The 27,800-nt window shown below is 41.6% G+C and overlaps 1 protein-coding gene across 12 annotated transcripts in view; it reads left to right on the forward strand.

Annotated features, from left to right (window-relative positions):
• TDP1 (tyrosyl-DNA phosphodiesterase 1) overlaps positions 1-27,800 on the forward strand; it is an 89,706-nt gene that overhangs the window by 2,917 nt on the left and 58,989 nt on the right. For 9 of the 12 annotated variants that reach the window (XM_055097935.2, XM_055097938.2, XM_055097940.1 and 6 more), the window contains exons 2-9: positions 5,480-6,045; positions 8,514-8,557; positions 9,730-9,785; positions 13,223-13,319; positions 17,833-17,867; positions 22,603-22,695; positions 26,600-26,767; positions 27,220-27,298. In XM_055097935.2, coding sequence (XP_054953910.1) covers positions 5,487-6,045; positions 8,514-8,557; positions 9,730-9,785; positions 13,223-13,319; positions 17,833-17,867; positions 22,603-22,695; positions 26,600-26,767; positions 27,220-27,298 — 1,131 coding nt within the window. In that variant the 5' untranslated portion in view covers positions 5,480-5,486. Of the gene's footprint in view, positions 1-347; positions 760-5,479; positions 6,046-8,513; positions 8,558-9,729; positions 9,786-13,222; positions 13,320-17,832; positions 17,868-22,602; positions 22,696-26,599; positions 26,768-27,219; positions 27,299-27,800 lie in introns of those variants that run through there. The other 3 variants (XM_055097936.2, XM_055097941.1, XM_055097942.2) reach the window with 2 other exon arrangements.

Consider the following 27,800-nt stretch of genomic DNA (forward strand, 5'->3'; position numbering starts at 1 on the left):
CACTAGTAGCTCTAAATGGAGTACCCTTTTATATCCACAACATGTTTTAAAGTCCTTAATAAAAGCGCTAACAGTGTCCTGAGCTAGCATTTGGTGGGAAGATTTCTTAGATTTTTCATGTTAGTGCAGTGTTTGCCAAATTTCACTCACACTCACCTGCCTTCTCCCCAGTTTGCTTTATTCTCTTAACACATGACACAGGATTTTTTTCAGGGCCGCTTTGCCAGCTGGAGACCTCCAGCCCTGGGCTGGCTGCAGGAGGTGCCCTGCCCACTCAGCCTGGCGGAGTGCATTTGTCTTTCATCCTCGCCCAGATCCCGTGGCCACTATGACTGCATGCTCAGCCCGTGAGGAGTCGGTGTGTGAGTGAGTGAGCAAGCCTGGAGGCCCGGCTGGCCGTTCCAAGTGCTGGCCCAGTCGCAGGCTCCATGTAGGGCTTGTGGATGGCCTGGGCGTATGGCAAGTGACTCTGATAGCAGATTCTGGTGTCCAGACGAGGGGGATGCAGTGGTGCCCAAACACTTGGAGACACCAGGCAAATAGGGATGTATTAACAGCTCTTTTAGTCCCGCCATCTGCAGCCCAATGAATGGGGGTGTGTGGCAGCCAGCAGCTCCCTCTCCCATTGCTTCACCAGCGGAACGGAGTGCTACAGGGTTATAGCTCTATTTGCACTTGCTGTTTAGCTGGTCCCAATTTCTTGTCCTGCGTCCAAGAATAATGAGGTTAGGCTGACAACTGAAGGGGAAAAGGGCGGAGGTGAGTTTTACTCAGTGATGAGACAGTTCTCAGCAGAGACGGGACCCCAAGTGGATGGCCCCTGCCCTGACCCCAAGGTGGGCAGTTCGCTGGTGTGACTGAGTCTGGGGCTTTTATGGGCTCAGAATGGGGGAGTGTGCGCTGATTGGTTTGTGAGTATGCAAAAAAGGCTAAAACAAAGGCACCACTCAAAGGTGGGCATGACAATGTAAAAAACCAATTAGGGAAGGGTAGGTATATGTAAAGTAGGTGAAGGGTGGGAATTGATCAGAGGAAGGCATGCCAAGTGGGAAGAGAAGTTATCAATCCGGTCCGTGGATTTATCCAACACTCGTAGCTTGGCTTTCAGGCTTTAAACTGTCTTTGGTTTGCAGGTGGGGTTTCACTGGGGCCTTGCCCCTATCTGCCTAGGGATTTGTCTGCCTCCTGCTGCTATCACATAGACTATCATATACTTAATATTTTTGTTTGAATCCAATCATTCTTTTACATAAAATAAACTTTATTTTGCTATTTCAAATATAACGTAGCCATAAGATACCTTCTATTAATGGTAAACAAAATTGTTGGTGCCTGCAGAAGAGCCCAAACCCTGCTATTTGTTCAAAATCAAGATTAAAAGCATTTCTACAACACTACAATTTTCTTCTTGATTTAAACAGGGAGTTTGGATTGGAATGGAAAGGGAGGTACTTTCATAATGTCAGGTCCCAATCACTTCCACTTTAGGAAACACTGTGCTGTCCTGATTGAGTGCCAGGATTCAGAATCAACACAGCTATATTGTATTCTGATTCTTTCAGTACCACTTACAAAAAGTGTGACTTCAGATTTATGCTGTACCAAGCACTGCCCAGGCAGGGAAGACAGATGATAAACAATTGAAGGAAAGCTCTCGGGTTCTACATTTCTTAAAACTGTATGACTTGATTACAAAGCACTCTGAAATGCTGGGCACCAGAGCCTCTAGGAGGGAAGTAAATTGTGTTACTGGTGACCAGTTATCCAAAGTAAAAGTTTGATATTGGTGTTTACTAGCAGTTCTTTTCCAACTGGGCGCAAGCCTTGATGCCATAAAGAGGTTGGTAAGCTGCTACATTTAACAACAAGACACAATTTTATTAGTCTGTTGCACTAAACTGTAACCCAATAAATTGTATTAGGTTGTAATAAGCAACTCAGGCATATTTTTGAGTTTCAGCAGGTCCAAAACTTTATAGAGCAGAACCCCAAAAAAAGGCTTTGTTCTCTAGAAAATGTCTTTTTTAAAGCTTTGTTTTATTTTTTACCCACTTGTCCTACTTTGTTGGAGGGAATTCCACTTCCATATGATTTCAGAAAATGGAGATAATGATAAAACTTAAAAACCTTTGAAATTCTCTAAATAATTCACAGAGTTGCTAAGGATTTTACCTTAGCAACTCTTAGTACATAATAATGTACTTAGCACAGAATTCTCAGTGTTTGGAAATTCCATTTTATTTATATAATGCAGGCAACCATATTTGTTATGGTAGCCTCTTAAGATTCTGCGACTGCTTCTGAGAGTGGAAGCTGAATCCTTTCTCACCAAAAACTAAGACCTGCTACTTGCTTTAGAATGGGCAAGGTATCTATAGAGAACAGCCTGAGGACTGTAATGGAAGATTGTATTACTCACCGCTTTGGTTTAGAACTGTTGTAGAATTCAAAGGAACCTAGAGCTGACATTCAGAGAGTGGTTTTTCCTAAGGTGGTTCTTTTGTTCGTAGATAACTTTAAAGTCACAAAACTGTAGCCACTGAAATAGTTTCTTCAAAGTGAATTGTAACAGCTTAAATACCTCTATCCAGCAACTTCTAGACTCTAGAACACTAGAGAAACCTAAGGTTTTGTGGGTTTTTTTTTTTTAACCGGAAGGATTAAAAACATTTAAAAAAACACCTCTGAGCTGCTTAAGTAGGTGTTGAGTAGTAAATCAATCTGAATCTCTTTCATGGAGGAAACTGGGCACTCAGACCCCTTTAACCATGACAATACAGTTCTACAAACCCAGTTATCTAGTTTCTTAACCCTTAGCAGATTAGAAACAATTTAGGGAAAATATACCTATGCTATGAGTTTTAACAAGCCCTTGAAGTGGGCTGGACAGAGTGTAGAAATGAATAGAAACTTTTAGAAAGCAGATATGAGGGCTCAAAAGAGCCAGACAGTCTAGGGTCACTATTACGGAGCAAGCGGCCCCAGCCCTCTCTACAGTCAATAAGGCTTGGCTGTGAGATAGTGTGTTCATGCTGGGTAGGGTAATAATGACCCAGAGCCATGAAGAATGGGCCAGATTATTGTCTTGATGCATTCTTGCATAAAAGCTCCTTGAAATGTGTAATTTACAGAAGGCTTGCTTAACTTGACTGGTAGTTAATTGAAAAAGGTGAAGAGAGAAATTGTGAAAAGGGATAGATACCTTTAAAGTATTTCCAACCCTCCCCTGCCCTGCCCTGCTGTGTTCACTGAAAAATCATGAGATCTATACATTTAGAAAGGAGAGCTTAGTTCTTATAAAGGGCTACAGCCTGCAGTGTGGCCTGACAGGCTGGGAAGCACAGCCTCAGGCAGAGACCTTTAATGGCATCCCAGGGAGGAGAGGGTAGAACAGAGATTTATACTGAATGGGTTGGCCAAGTATAGTATTCAACAGGTGTGGGAGGAGCTATGAATATTCACCAAGGGGGGACACGTGTGCATGTGTAATGAGCAAACGTGTGTTTTGTGCATCTCGTGTTCACTTTGGGATGGAGACTTAACGTTTGAATGAATTACAATTAGGCCCTCTGTCAAAAGGTGAAGGAGACATGAAGGCACTCAGTGCTCAGCCTCTGAGGACTGGTCAGAACCAGTCTGTGGTTTCTTTTCAGGAGAAAGTTACTCCATTGTCCAGTGACAGCTGCAGTCATGGCCTGTGGAACCAGAGGGGTCAGTTAGTCAAGCATCTGGCAGTAGGTGAGCTGCAATTGTTTAGATATTACTTATCTCTAGGCCAGTGCTTATTTAGCTGCTGAAGAAAAAAGAACCTTGTGGAAGGTAGAACATAGTTTAAAGGTAGCAGTGTGTGATTTAACCCTTGCTTGGCATGGCCTTAGGTCTTGTTTATGATTTGGTGTCATATTGTCACAGAATCTATTCTGCCAGTCTTCACGATCTCTGGTCAGTTGTGTTTAAACCGCAGAAGGGAGGGGATATAACAGGCATGTCTGAGCTCCCATCTCATCATGGCCCGGAACTCAGTTTTTAAGGTTTCTCTGGGGTCCCCTTAGCCAAGATTTTTATTTTTAGTTCTCATCTAGAGACATATGCAAATGTATTGATTTGCAAATCTTTTGATGTAGAGTAATGTAGAATTCTCTTTTTTGGGGAATGTAGGTTTTGTGAAGGGAGTGTCACCATCTTGGTTTACTCCACTCAATGCAGCTTTTTCAGCCTCATTAAAACAGCAGAAACTCGAAGATACTGTTGATCAGAGCACAGACTATTGAGTTTTGTGATTTTCCCCTGGGTCTTGTGCTGAACTGTTAAAAGTATCACATTGAGGAGCTGTTCTTTAGCTGTCTGGAAAGTCTACTTAGATAGTCCTTTACCACTGAATTGACAAGATTTGGTAGGTAACACCAAAAGTGACTGTTTCGTGTACTTTCCTGTTCTCAGAACAAGAAAGTAGAATTTGACTGTGTGGCTTAAAAAATAAAAGTGTGTTGCTTCAGTACAAGTTATTTCTGTGCAGGTTTTAGTAGATTTATGATGTAGCCAATAGGATAATTATATCTTGATATAATTATATCCAACTAATTATAATTAGTTGGGTCCTCATGGAAGTAGTGTAAATAATGTACATACCTAAGTGGTCATTTGGCATTCCTCTTGAAGACTTTGTTAAGCTTTATGGTAAATGGGTTGTCTTTTGGGAAGTAAGACATACATAATCACTGAAGTCCTGTGGGTGCCTGTACTTGGGTGAAGGCTAGGTTTGTAAATTCCAATTTGACCTTAAGCATTTGAACATAGGTTAAATGGACCTTAATCCCAAACGCTTATTGGAAGTTTCGGGGTCAAGAATGAATGTTTGTTTTATTTTGGCATTTGTCTTGATGCATTCTTCAACCCCCTTTCCTAGGACATCTAAGAACAAAGTTTAGATTGAAAGCCAAGGCCAGGCATGGTGGCTTATACTTGTAATCCCAACACTTTGGAAGGCCGAGGTGGGTGGATCTCTTGAGTCCCAGAGTTCAAGGCCAGCCTGGGCAACAATAGTGAAACCCTGTCTCTACCAAAAAAAAAAAAAGAAAAAAAAAAAATTAACCAGACATGGTGGCGTGCACCTGTAGTTCCAGCTATTCGAGAGGATGAGGCAGGAGGATTGTTGAGCCCAGGAGGCAGATGTTGCAGTCAGCTGAGATCGAACCACTGCACTACTCCAGCCTGGGTGACAGAGCAAGACCCTGTTTCCGAAAAAAAAAAAAAAAAGGAAGAAAAAAGAAAGGTGACCAGGACTTTTGCTTGTGATTTGGCAGAATCTGATAGTGGATTCTGGTAATGTGCTTATAAACACCCAAAAAGCAGCTGATGTTAGGTAGTTCAGCCTCTGGAAGGTGTCAGCTCATCTGACAGGGAAGTTGAGAGCAATAAAGTTATTTTGCCAATGCCCTGATGAATGGGAAATGCTGATGTTTCCACTTTTCATTTCCAGGAGTATAATGTCTCAGGAAGGCGATTATGGGAGGTGGACCATATCTAGTAGTGATGAAAGTGAGGAAGAAAAGCCAAAACCAGACAAGCCGTCTACCTCTTCTCTTCCCTGTGCCAGGCAAGGAGCAGCAAATGAGCCCAGGTACACCTGTTCCGAGGCCCGGAAAGCTGCACACAAGAGGAAAATATCACCTGTGAAATTCAGCAATACAGATTCAGTTTTACCTCCCAAAAGGCAGAAAAGCGGTTCCCAGGAGGACCTCGGCTGGTGTCTGTCCAGCAGTGATGATGAGCTGCAGCCAGAAATGCCGCAGAGGCAGGCTGAGAAAGTGGTGATCAAAAAGGAGAAAGACATCTCTGCTCCCAATGACGGCACTGCCCAAAGAACTGAAAATCATGGCCCTCCCGCCTGCCACAGGCTCAAAGAGGAGGAAGACGAGTATGAGACATCAGGGGAGGGCCAGGACATTTGGGACATGCTGGATAAAGGGAACCCCTTCCAGTTTTACCTCACTAGAGTCTCTGGAGTTAAGCCAAAGTATAACTCCGGAGCCCTCCACATCAAGGGTAAGAGGATGCTGGGTGTCAAGGAGCTGTTGAATTGCCCTTGAGAGTCTCTCCTCCGTGAAACAAGGAGGGCAGCCTAGAATAGTTTCTGAGAACTCTTCTTTGTGTTCTTAACTACTTTCAGGAAAAAAATTATTGACAGGCAAGTGCATTAGTATAACAGCAGACTGTTTACTTAACTCAGGCAGAGCGTGTGTTCTCAAAACCCTGTAGCTCAACCCCTTGTATCACTTAGCACAATGTTTAGCATTATTTAACTTTTTAAGATGAAGCTTGATGAGTAACAGTTTATCAACAAGGTAGCAAATACTTGACAACAGTAGTAGTTCTCCATGGGCCCTGGACCAGCGGCCTCAGCATCACCTGCAACTTGTTAAAATGCAAATTCTCGGGCCCCATTCCCGATTCATTAAATTGGACTCTGAGGGTGAGATCCTGCAGTCTGTGTTTTCACGAGCCCTTCAGGGGATTCTACTGCCCAGTCAAGTTTGAGAACCACTGCTTAAAAGCCTGGTTTTAGTTCCTGGTGAAGAAGAAGAAGAAAAAACAAAATAGTGCCTGAGTGCAAATAGATGTTTCAGTTATGGATCAAAAGATGGCCTTAGTTTGCTCTCCTTATTCCTCAGGGAGCACCTGCAGGGGGAAGAGCAGGAGCTCTAGAATCTGCTTTCTGGCCTCACCACTCATTTGCTGTATGGATTGTTAACACAGGACCTAACATTCTCTGAATTTTAGTTTGCTCATCTTTAAACTGGAAATGCAGAAAAATGGGAGCAAATATATGAAGTAACCAGTGTAATATATTCACATGGCAGATACAATAAACATTATTACCCTTATTTCAGATTTTTTTCCTGTCCCATATTTAAGAATAGTAATGTTCACTGTCAGCAGTGTTTTTTTTTTTTAATATATCCAGTATATAATTGTATATTGTGTGTGATGTATACATGTTGGAGTATTCCATACTGTAGAGTGTTCTACAGGTTGTTTTCTTTTTGAGAATCTCTTATCTTGGTACTTTGTCAAGTTTTTTGTTTGTTTGAGACAGACTGACAAATATTTAGAGAATTTTGCCAAGTTTTGCTCTATATAATAAAATAACCGGCTATTAGCACCAAGATATTGTGGTAACATGATAGGAGCTCTTACATATATTTTCTCCTTTAATCCTCAGGACAGTCTTATGAGTAGGTGTTACAATCGTATTCCTTGGATAAGTGATGCATCTGCACTTTAGAAAAGTGCCCAAGGTCGTAGAGCTGGTAATGACATTCTGGCATCAGAATCCATGCTGTTTGCTATAGCACTCTACCGTGTGCCATAATTGTAGATGGCTTAGAAGATCTCATGGAGGAAGGGGGACTTCAAAAGGCCTTTGAAAGATGGGTAAAATTTAGAAGGGAAGAAATACATGCTGGTGGGGGCAAATGGAAGAATATTTGCAGTTTATCTCTGCAACTCTCCCATTAAGGTAGAACCTTCCTTACGATTTTTTTGTTGTTGTTCTCTGAAAATCTTTCTACCCCAGCATCTAGCTCAATGTCCAGAAGATAGGAAGCACTCAGTAAATATTTGCCAAATGAATGAGCCCAGTCTTAATTCTCAGAGGCAGTTTAGTGGGTATGAGCGAAGATGCTGGAGCCAGACAGCCTAGGTTCAAACCCCGACTGTACCCCTTCCTAGCTGTGTGTCTGTGGGCAGCCTCCTAAGAAGGCTCCTCCTATACAACATAGAAATAACAGACCCCACCTAGAAAATGGATATGAGGAGTAAGTAATGTATGGGAAGTGCCAAGAATGCTGCCTGGCATCTAACAGGTCTCCACAGGTGTGGCTGTTGTAATGGAAGGTCATGATGATGGTGTACTTGCTCTTGTGGTATGGTTTGAGAAGTGAGCTTTCAACCTATCTAACATAAAGCTTGAATGGGTACAAAGTGAGACTTCCCTAGAGATGACCAGGAACACCAGGAATGTGAGTTTATAATTGTGAGTGCCTCTGTCCTTTCGTTCACAGGCCACAAGTGCTTTCCAGTCTTTCTGGAAAGTCTTTCTAAACTGTCCACGTTTATAAAATCTTTCTAGAAAGTTTTTCTAGTCTTGAGTTGGGAGATTTCCTGGAGAGGGACTTGAATGGGTACTTAGAGGAGGTAGAAGTTCAGAGATCTGAAAAGAATATGTATCATTATTGTCCATATTGAGTTTCTAAACTTGATCATTCAGTACTGAAGTTGTAGATTTTAGTTTTGCATTGTTTTATAAAAGAATATATGATAAATATTAAATACCATAGGGAAATTTTTTTGAATTTTATGAAACATTAAAGTCTGACTTTGTAGTAACTGTTTAGCTTACTGTGTTCTGAGTCAGATCTTGATTGTCAGTGACTGTTGAATAAGTTAGTAGTGATTATTATGACTAGAGGATTTTTGTGAGTGTGAATTTGATATATGTTTTGTCTTCTCAGATATTTTATCTCCTTTATTTGGGACGCTTGTTTCTTCAGCTCAGGTAAGTATACCTTTAAGCTGTTTTTTCTTTGGGTGAAAGTAGACAGGTAATTAACTCCATAAGAAAATATGAGAGGTATACTTTGGGGATCTCAGTCCTGTTCAAAGACTGAGATGGCACATACCCGGAGGCTGGCTCAAGTGCCACAGTAATGGGATCCATGGCCATCAACATAGAATGGGGATGTCACTATCAGGAGAGCATTTGACTCAAGTCAGCCTTCGCTGGCCAAGAAGTCACTTTGGACATTCCAGCTTGAAAGACTAGAATGGGACACTTCTTTTGGGGATACTGATTAACTCATGGGACTGAGTTAACTCTGGTGCATAGAGTGGTGAGGTATGGATAGAGTAGTGAAGGCCAAATCAAATTTGATTTAATTTAGAAAAATGTGAATTTTCATGTTCAGTGGCTCCTTCCTGACTGAGCTAGTCCCTTTGTCTTGATAAATCATGTAATGATCCAGACCCGCAAGTAAATGGTCCAAAGGGCCCTGTCCCTGAAGAAAGGCAGGCTTCCTTTATGTTTGGTTTGGCATTGAAAGTCCTGGTTTCCATTTGGAAGGTGGGGAGCATTTGCGAATGCCCTGTTAGCTCGACTGAGTTACTAAGTCCAGGATTATCCAGGTGTGGGGAGGAGCCTCCACGGGTAAGACCAGTACAGAACTTGCATTTAAGATGTAATTGTTAGAAGCCTAGTGAATGTCTGGTCCCAGGTGGCTGTGTACAAAGCTAGCTAATAAGTTAGCCTGAAAGGAAATGTTCTTTTCTGAAAGTCCTGGGAGCTTTGTCTCCAGTATCTGTCTTTTTATAATCACCTAGGGGAAAAGGGATAAATTTATAAGTCCTTTTATTTAAATTAATCTCAGGGCCATTAGACATAATGTAATAACACCCTGCAGACAAGTACAGATGCTGCCAAAACATGCAGAGATAATTTCCTGGGAACCTGTTATCTCATGTACTTGGCTCCATTTAGGTTCTTTTAACCATGCATTTAAGATAAATTATAGGTTTGTTAGTATTGCAGCATAACCCTCCAGGTTTATAAATAATACATGTAGTGTATCACTATTTTAGAGTTTCCTTAAATGTAATAACTAAACAATTCTTCTTATGAACTGTTTGGCAGAATTACCCATGGCTTAGTTACTCTTCTTTTCTCCCATCTAGTTTAACTACTGCTTTGATGTGGACTGGCTCGTAAAACAGTATCCACCAGAGTTCAGGTGAGTTCCTCAGGGTGACAGACAACACTATAAACTGTAAGGGGGCTTTGACACCTAAGATTTGTATTTCTCAGGTGAAAGCCACTCATCTTTTGAGTTTTTCTTTTGAAACTGTTGAAATCACACAGACATTAAGTTATATTCGGAAAACAGCATTCTTTGATCTATTTAATCCTACACATTCTTTTTACGGATTTTAGCATTTTCATCTGTGCTCTTTCAGGAAGTAGATAAGGACAGGCTTTAACTCAAATAACAGAACTTCATGTCCAGTCTTAATATGAAGGAAAATACCATCTCCACATACCTTCTAGATCTGTGAATGTGCCAACATGCGGCCAACGTGCCATGCTTTCCGTAGCACATCAATGCTGTTCTGTTTTGAGGATCCCTTTGTGTTTCTGAGATGAGGAAAGGAGGCTGTATCTGTGGCCTTCCCTTATCTAGGCTCTGGAGGTGATGGATTTTTAGGCCTTCTGCCTGCACTTCATCAGCCTCATGTTAGGCAATACAGACCAAATAGGGCATCACACAGTGAGGTGCCACCCTTCCCTATTTCTAACACATTTACGGGGCAGATTCCCATAACAGCAAGTAGGATGGAGGAAAACACACAAGAAATAATGATTGTCAGGGTCCTCAAAATTCTTGGTACATTCAGGGCATCAGATTGTGGAAACCTTTGACATTAACAGTAGATAAAATGCTGTTAAAATTTTTCAAGCAGCTTTGGCACTTGGGGCTTTTTTTTTTGACCTGTAACACACAGAATTAGTTTTAGCTGCATGTAAAAGAATATTCAAAATAACAATGGCTTAAATAAGACAAATTGTTTCCAGCCTGACACATTCAGATGGTAAACATTTATGGTCTAGATGGGGGCACCAGGGTTCTCATAGACTTATCCACCTACCCTTTCTGTTCCACCATCCTTGTATGTGACTTCAGTTTTCAGAGTCACCTCGTGGCCCAGTATGGCAGCTAGAGCTCCAGCTTACTTGTCTATTCCAGGTAGCAGGAAGGGGAAAGGAGGAAAAGGACAAAAAGGCCCACATTCTAGCTATGCCCGTCTAAGCAGCCTTCCTGGAAGTCCCACACAACACCTGCATCTATTTCATTGAGCAGAGCTCAGCTGCATGCTAACCAGCTGTAAAAGAGGCTAGAAATGTCTTTTAGCTTAGCACACCTTTTCCTGAATTAGCCTTTTGTTAGGGAAGGAGGAGAGAATGGCTGTCTGGAGGCAACAAGCAGTTTCTCCCTTGGCTCCTCCTGGCAGTAGTATCCTTGGGTGTCACATTGGCATTTTCTGTTCTTCCTCCCTTTTCTTAAAGACCTTGAAATCAAACTGTCACCCCATTAGAATGTTGGCAAAGTGTAGACTGCCGTTCCTTTGTATCTGTTATGAGTTAAATTATCTCACCCCCAAAAAAGATCTGTTGGAATCCTAAGCCTCAGTACCTCAGAATGTGATCTTATTTGGAGATAGAGCCCTTACAAAGGTAATCAAGATAAAATGAAGGCATTAGGATGGACATTAATCCAGTATGACTAGTGTCCTTATAAAAAGAGAAATTTGGGTGCAGAGACAGAGATAAGACCATGTAAAGACACAGAACGCCATTTACAAGCCAAGCTCCTAGAAGCTGGGAGAGAGGCTTGGAACAGATGTGCCTCACAGCCTCAGGAAGCAATCCTGCCAGCACCTTGATCTTGGACTTCTGGCCTCCAGACCTGTGAGACGATATATTTCTGTTGTCTAAGCCTCCCAGTTTGTGGCTTTGTTTTGGAGGCCCTGGCACACTAATATAGTATCCACTGGACTCTCAGTAACTAAAGGGACGAAAGTGTCCTTCTTCTCCCTGCATCCCCTTATTGCCAAATGCATCTTGGGAAGGCTATTACGAGCCTTAGAAGGATGAGGAGTGACCTAAATGGTAAGTTTAAGTAACATCCAGAATTTGTATGTAGAAAAATTCAGATCATAAGGATTTATACCTCAGTATGCTGTTGTTCAGGTGCCATCTTTTTGTAATAAGTCGTAGAACCAATAAATTTGAAAGAATTAATGAGGACTTCAGTTTCTATCAGTCATATTTAATCTTTTTAATAAGATGACTTGATCTAACATTTTTTATTTCTAGGTACTAGATGCACGAGTGTTTCTTACATTATTCTGTTTTTCTTACCTAATTTCTAAAAATCACAGATGTGTGTTTCATAGTTTTATTTTACCTGTCATGTTAGAATAAAGCTATTGGGCAAGAGGTAGTGAGGTATTAGTACTGGAAGTAGATGTTTCTCTCTAGTTGATTGTTGTACCTTTGTGAATGGTAGAGAATCATTCTGCAGTGTGATTGATAAATGTGGAAGTGGCTTGGTTGTTTATCTTTCTTGATTGCTTATATCCAATTTTTGTTGTGTTGGGAGAGCTTGTAGAAATATACTTATTTCTAAGGATTATCTTGCTTTGAGTTAATCAGAACAAGAATCCCTCAAAAGCCTTTTTAATGTATTCTTGAAGAGTGTTTTTGTATTATATTTGGAATTCAAAAATATAGCATTTTCAACGTAGCTTGGGCTCTGTTTCATTGAAATCTAACCACCCATTAGTGAAGCTGCGTCATGCTATGGGCCTGACCTGGGCCTGTTCTCTGTTGTATCCTGGGTCTAGCTCAGTACATAGCACACAGGAGGAGTTTGGTGAATATAGATGTGGTGTGAAATGAATCCACCGTGTGGTCCAAAAGAAGAAAAAGCAAAAAGCACTATATTATATAATAATTATTATATATCTTTAATTTATTTGGACTTAAATATTTTAACACAGAGCTACTTGTGTGCCCTTTTGGGCCAAAGAAGATAATTATTCAAGGACTTTCTTGAGTCATTACCCCTCTGTATTACAACAGAGCTGCAGAATCAGGCCATGTAGCCCCATTATAAAGGTATCTGGTAAATGAACATTAGCTTTTCACTGCTCTGTGTTAGCCCTGTCTTCATTCAACTACAAAGGCCGGAAACATATCGAGTGATAAGGAAGCTAGCATTCCTTAATGAGGCGAGTCCAGCTTCATGAATGATGTATTTTAATTAATTAATTAATTTATTTATTTATTTTTGAGACAGAGTCTTGCTCTGGCACCCAGGCTGGAATGCAGTGGCTCAATCTCGGCTCACTGCAACCTTTACCTCCCAGGTTCAAGCGATTCTCCTGCCTCAGCCCCAGAGTAGCTGGGATTACAGGCATGCACAACCATGCCTTGTCTAATTTTTGTATTAGTGGAGACGGGGTTTCACCATGTTGGCCAGTCTGGTCTCGAACTCCTGACCTCAGGCAGTCCATCTGCCTCGGCCTCCCAAAGTGCCGGGATTACAGGTGTGAGCCACCGAGCCTGGCCATGAATGATGTATATTAAATACTAATGCTCTCTTTTTAGGAAGAAGCCAATCCTGCTTGTGCATGGTGATAAGCGAGAGGCTAAGGCTCACCTCCATGCCCAGGCCAAGCCTTACGAGAACATCTCTCTCTGCCAGGTAAGCCACTTACTGCCGTTGGAGAGCACGCGTAGTCTGAGTTAGAAGGAAACTTAGACATTTAGTCCACCCTCTCACTTAGTGCAGAAATCCTCTCTCCAGCATCAGTCATCAATAGATACTTGTCTAGCCTCAGCTTAAACACTTCCTGAGATAGAGCATCCCATTCATAGTACTCCTCAGGGTTGGAAAGGTTTTTCTTTTTGTGGGCCTGAAGTCTTCCTACTAATTTCTACTCATTGGTCTTAATTTTCCCCTTCTGGAGCCACACAGAATAAGTAAGTCTTTCATCTTATACATGTCAGTGATTCATATATCTAAAGTGATCTGTCCTGTCTCCCTTCGTTTTCTCCCTCTAATTCAAACATTCTCTTTCTTCAGTTTTACTCAATGTAGTATGGATTCCGAGTCTTTCCGCAACCTGCTAGTGCTCCCCTGGTTGCATGTAGCTTGTCAGTATGCCTGTTGAAACCTGGGTTTCAACACTGAACAGGTCCTCTGGATGTAGTTCAGTGGCTGTGGGTTTCTTTTTGTGAGTATCCTGTGAGTGCAACTTAAAACTTGTAGTTTTCTGTGACACCTTATGTAACTTATATTAGCTGCCATTGACACTTCAATGGTAGTCCTTCAACTGTAGTTCTTTTTTTTCACATCAGTTGCATGTAAGGTCTAAACAGGAGAGACCCATAGATTAAAAACCTGTTAGGAAACTATGTGAGTCGTATGCTGTGTATGATCTAAGTCCAGTGTGGAGACATTAAGTGGTCTTGGTCTTGTAACAGGCATATCCACTTGGTTTGCTAGGACCAAAGCAAAGCAGAAAAGAAAGCTATGTTAGTTTGTTCTTGCACCGCTATGAAGACATACCTGAGACTGGGTAATTTATAAAGAAGAGGGGCTTAATTGGCTCACGGTTCTGCAGGCTGTACATGAAGCATGGCTGAGGAGGCCTCAGGAAACTTTCAATTGTGACAGAAGGTGAAGAGGAAGCAGGCACATCTTACTTGGCCGGGGCAAGAGGGAAGAGAAAGGGGGAAGAGCTACACACTTTTATCAAACAACCAGATATCATGAGAACTCACTATCACGAGAACAGCAAGGAGGAAGTCCACCCCCATGATCCAGTCACCTCCTACCAGGCCCCTCCTCCAACATTGGGGATTATAATTTGAGATGAGATTTGGGTGAGGACATAGACCCAAACCATATCAAAGGCCAAGAAACAGATATTGCCCAGTTTCTTTATATATTCCCATAATTTTGTCCTAATACTTTGCAGTTAGCATACAACGTGGCCAATGAGTCTTGGACTTTCATTAGGACCCATTTCTTTAGACTCATCATCTAAAAAGATCTTCTATTACATGTGGCATTTTGAGCAAGAAACATGCAAAGTAGAAAGGAAAACAAGGAATACAGAAGAATTTCTCACATTTATGATAACTACTTCCTATAGAAATGGTGATTATGAAGTAGCTGGTGTAATAGTCACCTTTTCCTATTTCTTTTGGCTGTATTAGTTTGTTATGAGAAAACACGAAAGATGCTTTTTATAGCCCTTTTCTTTCCTTATCGTTAGCTTAGTGAAATTGGCAAAAGATTTCTGCTCTGCGAGTACAGAGACAGAGTGAATTACATCCTTTCTGGATTTTTTTTTTCTCATTTTCCTTCTAGTGTCTTTTTTCCCCATCCACAAAGATGTAAGAATTCCAACTCACATTGTATCACTCTTTTTCCAACTATATATGATATCTTTGTATTTTTTTAAGATTAATACAGTACAAGAGCTCAATCTTGTTAGTTTTAAACATACCTCACAACATTTTCCTTATGATTTAACCCACTGCACTTTATAGAGTTGTCATTTTAAAAATGCCTTCTATCCAACATGGGCTCATCTCATGCCCATAGATGTGCCTTTGCTTAGCAGTTGCCAAAATTCCATTGTTTTGCTTCTATTTCCAGCAACATAAGAGGTTAGACTGCAGTAGGATAGCTCCCATCAAACATTATAGTGGGCAGAAAGTAAACTGACACAGAAATCCTGAAAACCAGTGACTAAATGAATGGAAATAAAGTCTTTTTCAAATATTACCTACCTGTGCTCGTTTAGGAGAGTGATTCCTGTGCTTGATAGTGTGTTCCAGGCTGGCCACCAGAGGGCATAGTGAGCCACTTCTTCCAAACCTCTTGGAAAGAGCTGTGAAGAAGCTCCCAACTCTAGGCTGACGTACAGGATTGTGTCCTCCTGATCTCTTGAAGCACCTTTATACCTTGTCTGTAAGATAAAGTCTTTTTCTAGCAATGTGAGTCATTGAAACTGAGACACATTAGTCAGAGAATCGGCAGCTGCTGACCCTCTCCCATTTTGCAAACGTGGGACCTAAGGGCAGACATTGAGACCTTGTGGTGGTCAGAGTCACATTGCCTGGGCTCAGTCCCGGCTCTACGTGTGTGTATTAGTCTGCTTGGATGCTATAGCAAAATTACCTGGGTGACTTTTCTTGGACTTGGGTCGCTGAAACAACAGACACTTATTTCTCACAGTTCTGGAAGCTGGGAATTCAGGATCAAGGTGCCAGTCAGTTCAGTTCCAGGTGAGGGCTCTCTTGCCAGCTTATAGATGGCCACGTTCTCACGGTGTCCTCATGAGGGAGAGGGAGGAAGACAGACACATAGGCTGTCTGGTAGCTCTTGTATAAGGACAGCAGTCCTGTTGGATCAGGATCATCAGGATCCCACCCTTATGACCTCATTTAACCTTAATTACCTCCATAAAGTCCCTCTCTGCAAATAGTCACATTGAAAGTTGGGGCTTCAACATATGAATTTGGTGGGGGACAGAAGTGTTTAGTCTACAACACTTATTCTGGGCTTGTCACTGGCTTGTCACCTAATTTCTTTGTCTTTGAAATTGATTGCTAATGCTGTTCATCCTAGAGTTTACTAAAGGACTTAGTGCACTAGCCCAAAAACAGCACCCAGTAAACAATATCTATTGAAGCTATTATCCTTGTTTTTTGTGCTTAGACTTACCCAGAAGCATGTAACTTTTAGCAAACTAAACAAAAGCCAGGTCTCTTGACCATTGTTCTTTCTCAGCTAAATATCAGTTTATAGAGTGGCAGTCTTCCTTCTCATTTGGTGATTTTGAAAACATGAAATAGAGTTCCCTGCACTTTCTTCTGTGGCCAGAATGCACAGATGCATGCTGGTCTGTGAGCATCTCCATTCCAAACAGGAGCTGTGTTGTAACTCACCTGTGTATTCCAGTCACCCATTACTGCCCCCAGCAAAGTTTCACCCATGTCATGTGGTAAGGAGGCTGGGGTAGATAGTGGGGAGAGGTTGCAGTAGTGATTGCCACGATTATAGAGTGCCTACTGCATGCAGGCCCCCGTTCCTCAGCATTTTACATATGTGATCTCGTTCCTAACAACTCTGGATCTCAGAATGGTACCGTTTTAAAGAGGAGAAAGCTGAGGCATAGAGTTAGATGTATTTTCCAGAGTCATACAAAGTTGTGAAGGCAGGATTTGAGCCCATGTACTGCATTCCTAATTGTGAAACTTTTACGGTTATTTAAACTCTTTCATAATCTGCATCTTGTGTCGTATTCTGCTTAACCAAGATCTGGCATTAGTGGGTATTAGATAACATGTTTTCTATATACATACCCTCCATTGGTTTGTAAAGGTGTCATTTTATAACATGAAAATGGATTTCATATGTTTTTATTTTCAGCACTTGCTATGCTAATATAAGAACATTTCTATTTTAATTTAACATCCTAAGTCTTTATGTTGCCACCACTTTCAGTGTTTCTTTTTTTTTTTTTTTTTGAGACGGAGTCTCGCTCTGTCACCCAGGCTGGAGTGCAGTGGCGCTATCTCAGCTCACTGCAAGCTCTGCCTCCCGGGTTCACGCCATTCTCCTGCCTCAGCCTCCCGAGTAGCTGGGACTACAGGCGCTGGCCACCACGCCTGGCTAATTTTTTCGTATTTTTAGTAGAAACGGGGTTTCACTGCGTTAGCCAGGATGGTCTGCATCTCCTGACTTCGTGATGTGCCCGCCTCAGCCTCCCAAAGTGCTGGGATTACAGGCGTGAGTCACCGCACCTGGCCTTCAGTGTTTCTTTTAAATATGCTCTGAAAACTGTGTACCATTAATTTCTGTATAAGCCAAATATCTAAAACTTTGCATAGAGACTCACTTGTTTTACTAGTTTTTTGTCAACTAAAGAATTTAGGCTTCTCAGTCCTAATTACTGTAATTAAAAATGTAGTGTATATTGAATCATTCTGGGTAACAAAATTTGTTTTTGTTTTTTTTTTTAATGAGCGTCCCCAGATGCTATTATAAAAGCTGTCTTGTTATTCAAGGGCTTGTCTGGTAGAGATCAGTAAAAATAGTTTTAAAAAAAAAGTTGACCTGATTGCTTTCTAATGTAATTTCCAGTAGATATGGATATTAGTGAGTTGTTTTTAAATAAATGACTTCTTTTTCATCCTAGGCAAAGTTGGATATTGCGTTTGGAACACACCACACGTAAGCACTTTTTGTGAAATAGGGGAACCCCTCAAGCATTGTCATTTGTCCTTTACACGGTTATTCTTAGGAGAGACTGAGCATGGTAGGCCCACCTAGGATCTAGCACAGCGATGCTTAACTGAGCCTGGGGGAGCTATTCTTTTATTTAATGCTCTTATAAAAATTATTTGGTCTTTCCTTTTAATTTTACAGATCAGGAAACTGAGGCCCAGGTTTAGGTATGTGATTTTTCCTTGGGCCAGTAGTGGAGACAGGAATAGAACCTATTTATTCTAACTTTAATTAATATATACACACAATTTTTCAAGATGTGGTCTCACTCTGTTGCCCAGACTGGAGTGCAGTGGCATGATCACAGCTCACTGCAGCCTCCAACTCCTGGGCTTAAGCAATCCTCCCACCTCAGCCTCCCGAGCAGCTGGGACTACAGGCACACGCCACCATGCCTGGCTAATTTTTTTGTAGAGACGGGGGGTCTCACTTTGTGACCCAGGCTGATCTCGAACTCCTGGACTCAAACAGACCTCCTGCCTTAGCCTCTCAAAGTGCTGGGATTACAGGCATGAGCCCCTGTGCTGGCATTAACTTTAGCTTTAAATTTGTTCTTGTTTGCTCATTGCTAAAATTTACCTTATTATTTCCTTTGGTCCATTCACCACTACCCCCTCGCTCCTACACACATACTTTGCAGGTTAAACTCAACAGAGCTCTTTTTTTTCAGACAGAGTCTCGCTCTGTTGCCCAGCCTGGAGTGCAGTGGCACAATCTTGGCTCACTGCAACCTCCATCTCCTGGGTTCAAACGATTCTCCTGCCTCAGCCTCCCAAGTAGCTGGGGTTACAGGCCACTGCCACCACACCTGGCTAACTTTTATATTTTTATTAGAGACGGGGTTTCACCATGTTTGCCAGGCTGGTCTCAAACTCCTGACCTCAGGTGATCCACCCTCCTCTGCCTCCCCAAGTGTTGGGATTACAGGTATGAGCTACCATGCCTGGCCAAGAGCTCTTAATTCAGAGTTTAAAATGCCTAGGAGGCTGGGTGCTGTGGCTCATGCCTGTAATCCCAGCACTTTGGGAGGCCAAGGTGGGTGGATTATTTGAGATCAGGAGTTCGAGACCAATCTGGCCAACATGGTGAAACCCCATCTCTACTAAAAATATAAAAATTAGCCGGGCAGTAGTGGGACATGCCTATAATCCCAGCTACATGGGAGGCTGAGGCAGGAGAATCGCTTGAGCCTGCAAGGCGGAGGTTGTGGCGAGCCAAGATCATGCCACTGCACTCCAGTCTGGGTGACAGAGTGAGACCCTGTCTCGAAAACAAAAGAAAATGCCTAGGAAAGTAATTACAATTGAACTTTTCCCAATTAAGTATCTGTAGTTTACATTTTGTTGAAATGACATTATCTTGTAGAAGATTGAGCTCGTGTCTTGAAATTACTTTTAGTTGCTTATTTAAAAAAAAATTTTTTTTTTGTTGAGACAGTCTCGCTCTGTTGCCCAGGCTGGAGTACAATGGCGCAATCTCAGCTCATTACAACCTCTGCCTCCCAGGTTCAAGCAATTCTCCTGCCTCAGCCTCCTGAGTTGCTGGGACTACAGGTGTGTGCCACCACGTCCAGCTAATTTTTGTATTTTTAGTAGAGATGGGGTTTCACCATGTTGGCCAGGCTGGTCTCGAACTCCTGACCTCAGGTGATCCACCTGCCTCGGCCTCCCAAAGTGCCGGGATTAAAGGCATGAGCCACCGCGCCTAGCCTATTTTTAAAATGTTTTAAGAATTAAATGCTTCATATGTTCTTGACACAGCTCAAGAAGATATAGAGTTTTTATTCTTACAGCTTTTTCTTTGGTGAGAGAAGCAAGACAAACATGTGAATTAGAAAAGGAGAATCACCTTCCAGATCATAGTGATGGAGGGTAAACTGCCTTCCCCACCTCACAGGGTAGAGCTAGAAACAGTGAACGAGGCAGTCTTTGAGACTGCATACACTTTGGCACACAAGCCCTGCTCTGTCCAGTTTCGGTTGGATGCCATGCAATCCCGTGGTCTGTCTCACAGTGTTTTAGAATGGGAAAGCTCTTTGGTTTCCTCTAGAGCTTGGAGCAGAGTTAATTCTTATGGCTCCAAGAATCGATAGAGGGGAAAGAGAAAGCCAAAGCAGCTGAATGTCAAATATCCAGATCCAGGTGGTGGCCAGGAGCAAACCACAGGATGGGCGAGGCATGCCTCTTTCCACTAAGATCTGTAGCCAGGCCCCCACCACGCATCATTTAGTCCTCTTTCCCACCAAGGCCATGTCTCCCCCCACCTCGCCTACCCCTGTACCAGTAGGATAAAGTGTTCACCGTTGCTGCCACCAGCCCTGTGAAGCCATGTGTGGTGAAAGGAGTGCCCTGGCATCTGGCATTTGTGATCCCAACAAGCTCTTCCGCTGGCCCACTTTGTGACCTTGGATAATCCCTGTTAAATGTCCAGCTGTAGATTCCACAATTGTAGAATGAGAATAACTCCTCTTCTGTATTGCTGTGAAGACTTGGTGTGGTAACATATGACAGAGCTTCTAGGATGGCACCTGGTAGAGAGGTGCTTGCCACATGTTAGTTCTCTTCCCCCTTTGCAGGAATAGCTGCGCATTTGGGTTGGGTCCCTTTTGCTGCCCCACAGCTTAGCAGACAGTATGGCAGGTCAGCATTCTTCAAGGGAGATCTCATTCCTCACCCTTTTCTATCCATTTTTAACTGTGACCTTATTAACACTACCATTTTGTCTATGAAAAGATGAATATGGCTACTCTCAAGTTCATAATTCTATTTGATAGCATTCATTGACATTAGTGTGTGATTTGCCTGATAATCGATGTCTTGACTAATGGAAATATTTGTAAACCTTCTATCATGAATCCATAACTGACTTATTCTTAATTACAATCAGCTGCTGATTTGGCAAGTGTGTATGTAAATTTGCCCAGATTTCAGGGAGCACATTTCACAAATGGAAAGAAGATGGCACAGCAGCTGTCATTTCTCCAGCTTTGCATTAATTTACTGTTTGCCAGCTTGGGTTGATTTCTCGTTTTGGCAAGAGCTAAATATCTCATTCTCTTGTCTGTTCTCGTATCCTTTTTCTTATCTTTTTATGATAATTTCATCCTGCCCAGATAATGTTCATGTTGTTTGTTTGGAGAGAGCCAGTGGTTCACTTTTTTTTGCCATGTGTGAATTGAGTTTCATCAGTAAGTATTAAGTAGCATTTTGGCCTCAATAGAAATGATAAAATAAGTCAAGACAGAGTTACAGCCGTGAGAAGTGACACTTTAGTTGGAGAGAGAAAACTTAGATTCCTGAAATATTGAAATAATCCTATTGAAAACAACAGAGAGATAAAAATCATCCATTATTAGATGAGAAAATAAAGGAGTAATAGGAGAAATAGGAGAAAATAAAGGAGAAAACAAAGGAGTAATAGGAATGTACAGGTGAGAGTGTTTCACATTTAACAATTTTTTTTTTTTCTGAGACAGAGTTTCACTCTGTCGCCCAGGCTGGAGTGCAGTGGTGCAGTCTCGGCTCACTGCAACCTCCGCCTCCCGGGTTCAAGTGATTCACCTGCCTCAGCCTGCTTACTAGCTGTGATTACAGGTGCCCACCACCACACCTAGCTAATTTTTATATTTTTAGTAGAGACGGGGTTTCACCATGTTGGCAAGCCTGGTCTCAAACTCCTAACCTCAGGTGATCTGCCAGCCTCAGCCTCCCAAAGTGCTGGGATTACAGGCATGAGCCACCGTGCCTGGCAGCAAAATGTATTTTTGCATTTCATTCACAATAGTCCTGAAGTGGGGTTGATCCTTAGAGATACAAGTGGAAAACTGAGGCTCGGGGATATTGAATGGCTTACCTAGGGTCAAAGGGCTTCTAAATGACAAAGTCTGGAGCTCAGGTCTTCAGATTTCAAATGGAAAGCTTTTATCTATATCCTATTCCCTCTCTCTCACTGCAATTAAAATAAGAGAAATGTGTTTGACTAGAGGCCTGGGGAGGTCACATGGAAAAAGAGTGGACCCCACTGGGTCTGATTTGGGTTAATGAAGAATAGGCAAGACTTACCCCAAGCCCAGATAACACACTTTTGACAAGTGTGGCATCTATGGATACAAAAAACCACTAATGGTAATGAAGCATCTTTTAAACTTCTTAAAATTTCAACTCATAATAAGAAATATACTTTACATTTCAGTGTATTGTGCACTAACATACCTTTGTGCCAAAACAAAATTTCATGAACCAGTAATTAAATATATACAGTATACCAATTTATGCTATTTTAGTTGTTTAAAAAATGCCAGCCATGATGCAGCAAGAGGTTGTTGACCATACTTTGAATCTCAAACACCAGACCAGAAGGTTCCAACGGTCCCTAGTAGTAACAGGTGATGCTGAATAGATAATAAGGGGCCAGGCTGGAGGGATGTGAAGTGCCAGGACTGGCACTGGGGTTGAAAGTTCTTTTACCACCAAATACTCAACCTTTTTGAAAGGTTTTCATCCTATCACTTAGGCAGACTTTCATCATGGTAATGTATAGAAGGGAAGATTATAAATGTTAAGTTTGGGTAATATGAGAGTTTAAAAAAATTCCTTTAGCTGTGTATTACATTTGCATTGGAAAGGTATTACATATTTTGAAAGTACTATTGATGCTTTTTGATCCTTTGCTGTTTTTAAAGGAAAATGATGCTGCTGCTCTATGAAGAAGGCCTCCGGGTTGTCATACACACCTCCAACCTCATCCATGCTGACTGGCACCAGAAAACTCAAGGGTTCGTAGGGGCCTGCTCACTTCCTGGCAGTGTGTGTGCTGATAAAGGTCAAAAGCCAGAACATTCACTTTATTCTTTTTTCTATTTTTTTTTAAGTTGTAAAAATAACACACATGGCCTAGAAAAAGAGTTGTATGCAGAAAAAGTTACTGTATTCTTTTACTACCTGCCTCATTCTACCTTCTTGGGGTAACCAGTGTTAACAGGAGCATCATCATCCACAGCTACCTCTGCTGTACATGTAAACATACATTACTATTTACACAGAGTAGTCTCTTCCTAGTTTTTAGAGAAGTGGCATCATATACACTCTACAGCTAAGTAGAGGGCGCAGCACATGCAGAGATCTGAGGCAGGAAAGGGGTTATAGAATGAAAGATCTGAACCTATTGTTTTCCCAGTAGGATTTACCAGATAGCTTTTGTGATTTCTCCTTACTCGTGTACCCACCTGCATTTTAGCTTACCACTTCCCAAACAGGAATCAAAGGAAAAGTTGGGGTAGGCCCTGGTCATGTTAATAGTGTGCTAAATATTTCCCCACTCCCCCAGTTGGTGTATTTTCTTTGAAACAAATTTAAGCTGGTGTCTTTTTAGAGCCTTTCGTGTGTTAATAAAGTTGTGAATCTCCAAGAGAAGAATTGAATACGAAAGCTTTCATGAACTTTTTAAACTACTAACCCTCTGTACTTGGTGCACATATGCTAGATCCAGGTTTTGATTCCCTTTTCAAGAGGGGTTTGCTTTTTAAAAGGGATTTTTAGGGATTTGCTCAACAAGTTCAGCTATTGTTCTTGATTATGACTAACTTTAATTTTCTTTTGTTTAAGCCATTTTGCACATCTCTGCCTGTCCTAGAGAAGAGCTGGTTAACAAACAGCCTTCTGTGTTGGGAGAAACTCGGACGTTTGTCTAGCACCATTTCCAGGTTCACGTTTTCTCTGTCATCCTCCTCTGCCTCACCCTGCCCCATATCATTGCCTACCTTGGGCTAGAACTCCTAATTTGGAGTGTATTACTTTCAGCTAAGCTCTGCTGAGCCCAGGTTACATCTTTTTTTGTTTGTTTTTTTGAGACGGTCTCACTCTGTCACCCAGGTTACAATGCTGTGATGCGATCACGGCTCGCTTTAACCTCAACCTCCTGGGCTCAGGTGATCCTCCCACCTCAGCCTTCTGGGTAACTGGGACTGCAGGCACGTACCACCACACCTGGCTAACTGTCTTTATTTTTTGTAGAGACAGGGTTTTGCCTAGTTGCCAAGGCTGGTCTCAAACTTCTGGGCTCAAGTGATCCGCCTGCCTCAGCCTGCCAAAGTGTTGAGATTACAGGCATGAACCACCGTGCCCGGCCCCAAGTTACATCTTAGTTTGAGCTGAAATAGCTTTCCAGCTTCCTTCAACAGGTCTTGCTTCAACCTGAGTGCGCTGCGCAGGACAAATGTAGTCTCCCTCCCTTAAAGCAGTCCTTCAGAATTTGAAAGGGAGTCTTGTTTCTGAGCCTTACATCTCTTGTTCCCTCCCCACTCCCTTGCCCCACCATAGCATGTGGCTTTGAGACCCCTAGCCGTAATTCCTGGTCGTTTTTCTATAAACGTGTTATAATTTTTCAGTATCCCACTGAATATATGCTTTTCAAAATGAAGTGTGGCTCTGACTGGTCCAGGGTTGAGGGGATAGCTGCTCTGTCTCTAAGTCTCAGCTGTAGCACTTTCTTGATCTACTGAATTTATGGTTAACTATGCCTTTGGTACCCCAAGAGCTTCTAAGCCAGTTCTCCTGAGCTGCCAGATTGGGTTTGGGGATTCATGTGGCCCTATCAAAAGGCAGTGAGATTAATGTAGCTTGTTCTCACGAAACCATAATTAATGTTACTAAAGGGATTTCTCAGGTTAGCTCTCAGCCTCACGTGGTTCCAAGAATCCCACCCTGGGCCTCCAGCTCGTTCTGAAGTTGGAAGCTTAGCTTACGGGCAGTAGTACTGTCTTGGGATTCTCTGGGGTGGTTGCTAGGAGGGAAGAGGCAGGGATAAGGGCTTGGGTGTTTCTTTTATTTAAAAAAAGTATTTTTTAATTTAAAATTTTAGAAAACTTATTGACTAGGTAGGAACGGTTCAAAACTCAGAAAGTACCAAGACTATGAAATCTTCCTCTGGCAGCCATCCTGGTGTGGGATCCTATTATTTCATGCTTGGTCTATATTCTACTCTCTAATGTTTTGCATTTCATGTTGTTTGTGGTAATTTTAAAACTTTTGAAAGCAGTTTTTGTATACAATCTCACTTCATAATTGGTCTACTGTGGTTCTGCTAATCCCCTTCAGCTGCCTCGTGGTCCACCTGTTGATTTCTCACTTTTAAAATTAGAACAAGAATTGCATCCAAAGCTCACAGTAAAAAATAAAATTATTTGGCTCATTATAATAATTTTCTCATTTTGTGATGTGTGAAAAATGCCTCATATCTCAGCATCTTAGTTTAGAAAGTCATTTGTCTTGTTTCTCATCCAGAACTCACCTGTGAGTGAATCTCTGATCCAGGAGGAGCCTCACTCAGCCTGGGAACTTTGAGGTGCTATTGCAAGGGGAGGTCCTCCACGTCTATCCAGCCCAACCTGGTCATTTTACACACGGAGGCAAAGGCCCAGAGAGATCACAGAGCTTACCCAAAATGGTATAGTCAGCTAGTCGATCTGGGTCCAGAACATGGGCTCCAGCCCTCATCACACCATGCTACCTCCTGTGCTAAGTGTCTCCCCAGGGTGGGAAGCAGGGGTATGAAATGCCCCTTGCTAGAAACTTGCAGAGTTGAGAAGATGTACGGCCGAGAGTCCTTGCAGTTCTGGATGCCTTCTGCCCTGGTGGCCTGCATCTTGCCAGTCTCCTTCAGGGGCTGCCAGGTGAAAGAGAAATTGGGCAGTTTCTCTTTCAGCTTAATAGATAGAACCCAGGGTGGGGAAAAGGAGAGTAGCCACAGAAGGGGAAAAAAGTAACACCTGATACTTTTGACTGCTCCTGTAAGTCATTGCTTTGCAACAGCCCAGTGAGGCAGCCTTGTTAACCGCACTTTTTTGCATTTGAAGAAACTGAAGCACAAGAGGTTTGAAGCCATTTTAGTAATCTACTGTGGAGCAGTTTATAGGAGGATTGGGATTAGATATGATTGTTTTCTATTTATGGATATAATGTAGAAGTTTTGGCAAAGAGCATTGTTTTCCTCTAGGGAAAAAGAATTAATGAAATGAAAGATGTCTGTAATGCTTCTTCAGTGAATTAAGTGTTTGAAAGTTTGAGGTTATTGTAATGTCACTGAATGTGATATATACTTAATCCAGGCACCAGAAAGTATAAGACATAAAAATATGCTGCTATAGGACCTACATTATGAAAATGGGTTTGTTAATTGAAAATAGATTTTTCACATGCACTTTTGGTATAGATAACACAATTCTTATTTCACATTTGGCTGAAGAGCCGCATTGATGCAGACAAGGGCAAATTCTTGCTGGGATTACCACTAGTAGCATGGATTTGCTTTAACCATTAAGAGTAGAATTCTTAACTCTTGTCATCAAGTCTTAGCAATATATAGGTGCAGAGGTAAGAGGAGGAATAAGGAAGGTTTGGCAAGTGAGAGGAAGCATGGAGGGATGTGGGTTGGAAGAGGTGGGCAGAGCCCAGGTCTTACTGAATCTTAAATTCATGGCAAGACATTCAGGAATAATTCTGAATGTGATGGGAAACCATTGGAGTGGTGTGCTCAGATTTATGTTTCATGTTTCCTAAGATTACTTACCATGTGGAGATACCGAGAATTCACCTCTTTCTTAGGATGAAGGCATAATCGATACAGAGATCATTATGATCAGTTGTGTGCCTGACTGTTAAAGGTTATTTTTTCAATTCCAGAATATGGTTGAGCCCCTTATACCCACGAATTGCTGATGGAACCCACAAATCTGGAGAGTCGCCAACACATTTTAAAGCTGATCTCATCAGTTACTTGATGGCTTATAATGCCCCTTCTCTCAAGGAGTGGATAGATGTCATTCACAAGCACGATCTCTCTGAAACGAAGTATGTATCAACTTATCAATTTGGGGTGCTTATGATAGGTTTATACCTTGGGAGCCTCATGAGGTCTGGCATGCAGGGGCCTGGAAAGAGGTGGGGTGAAATCTAGCCAAGCTTCAGGACGTGATGAGGGGATGAGCAGATTCTATCACATCTGTATCTTGTGGTTCTCAGGCATTAAAGTGACAGCCAGTGAATCCTCATGTTTACCTTAGCCTCCCACTGGGGTACTCTCACAATTATTGGGTTCTTTGTCTGGTACTTTACATCTTGTAGGCGTTCCATCATTAGTTGATTTGCTTGAAAATGAATTTGAGAGTCAATTCAAGAAAATGGATTGGCTCTTAGATCATTTCTTGATTATATTAGTTTTCATGTGTATTTTGTCATTTTTTTTTTTTTTGGTGCCCAAAGCACATCACTATGTTTTATAACTTGTGTTTTTGTCTTTTTAGTGTTTATCTTATTGGTTCAACCCCAGGACGCTTTCAAGGAAGTCAAAAAGATAATTGGGGACATTTTAGACTTAAGAAGGTAACATAACTTTTACTATTTTAACATTTTTTAAAAATTTAATGTATATTCTCTTTTTAAAAATAATTATATATTTTGATGCAGCTTCACAATATTTCTGCACAATTCTGGGCAAATAGATACTTGATAAATTGATAATTATAATTCTTAGTAATTACTGCTTTTTAATGTGTTTTGCCTCTTTTATAGCTGTAGGCTGTTAATGGCATAAATATATAGACCTTTTCTAGTTTTTATATTGTAATAAAGATAGAGGCTTCCTATTTATACACATATTGTAGCTTTGATTATAGCTTTTGATTGTTCAGCATATCAAGTTTTAAGATATAAATTCAACAAACAGAAAATGTTGAGTAAAGACTACAACTGAGCTATAATATATTTTGATTATTAAACCAGTGCCCTTAAGAAAACAAATTCAAAAATAATACTTGCTGCTGATATGAAAATGCACAAAGAAAGGTCATAAAATAAGTTGAAGATTAAAGTTTTTTTCATCTCT

The sequence above is a fragment of the Pan paniscus genome, chromosome 15 (assembly GCF_029289425.2).
Source record: "Pan paniscus chromosome 15, NHGRI_mPanPan1-v2.0_pri, whole genome shotgun sequence".
In the NCBI taxonomy this organism is placed as follows: domain Eukaryota; kingdom Metazoa; phylum Chordata; class Mammalia; order Primates; family Hominidae; genus Pan; species Pan paniscus.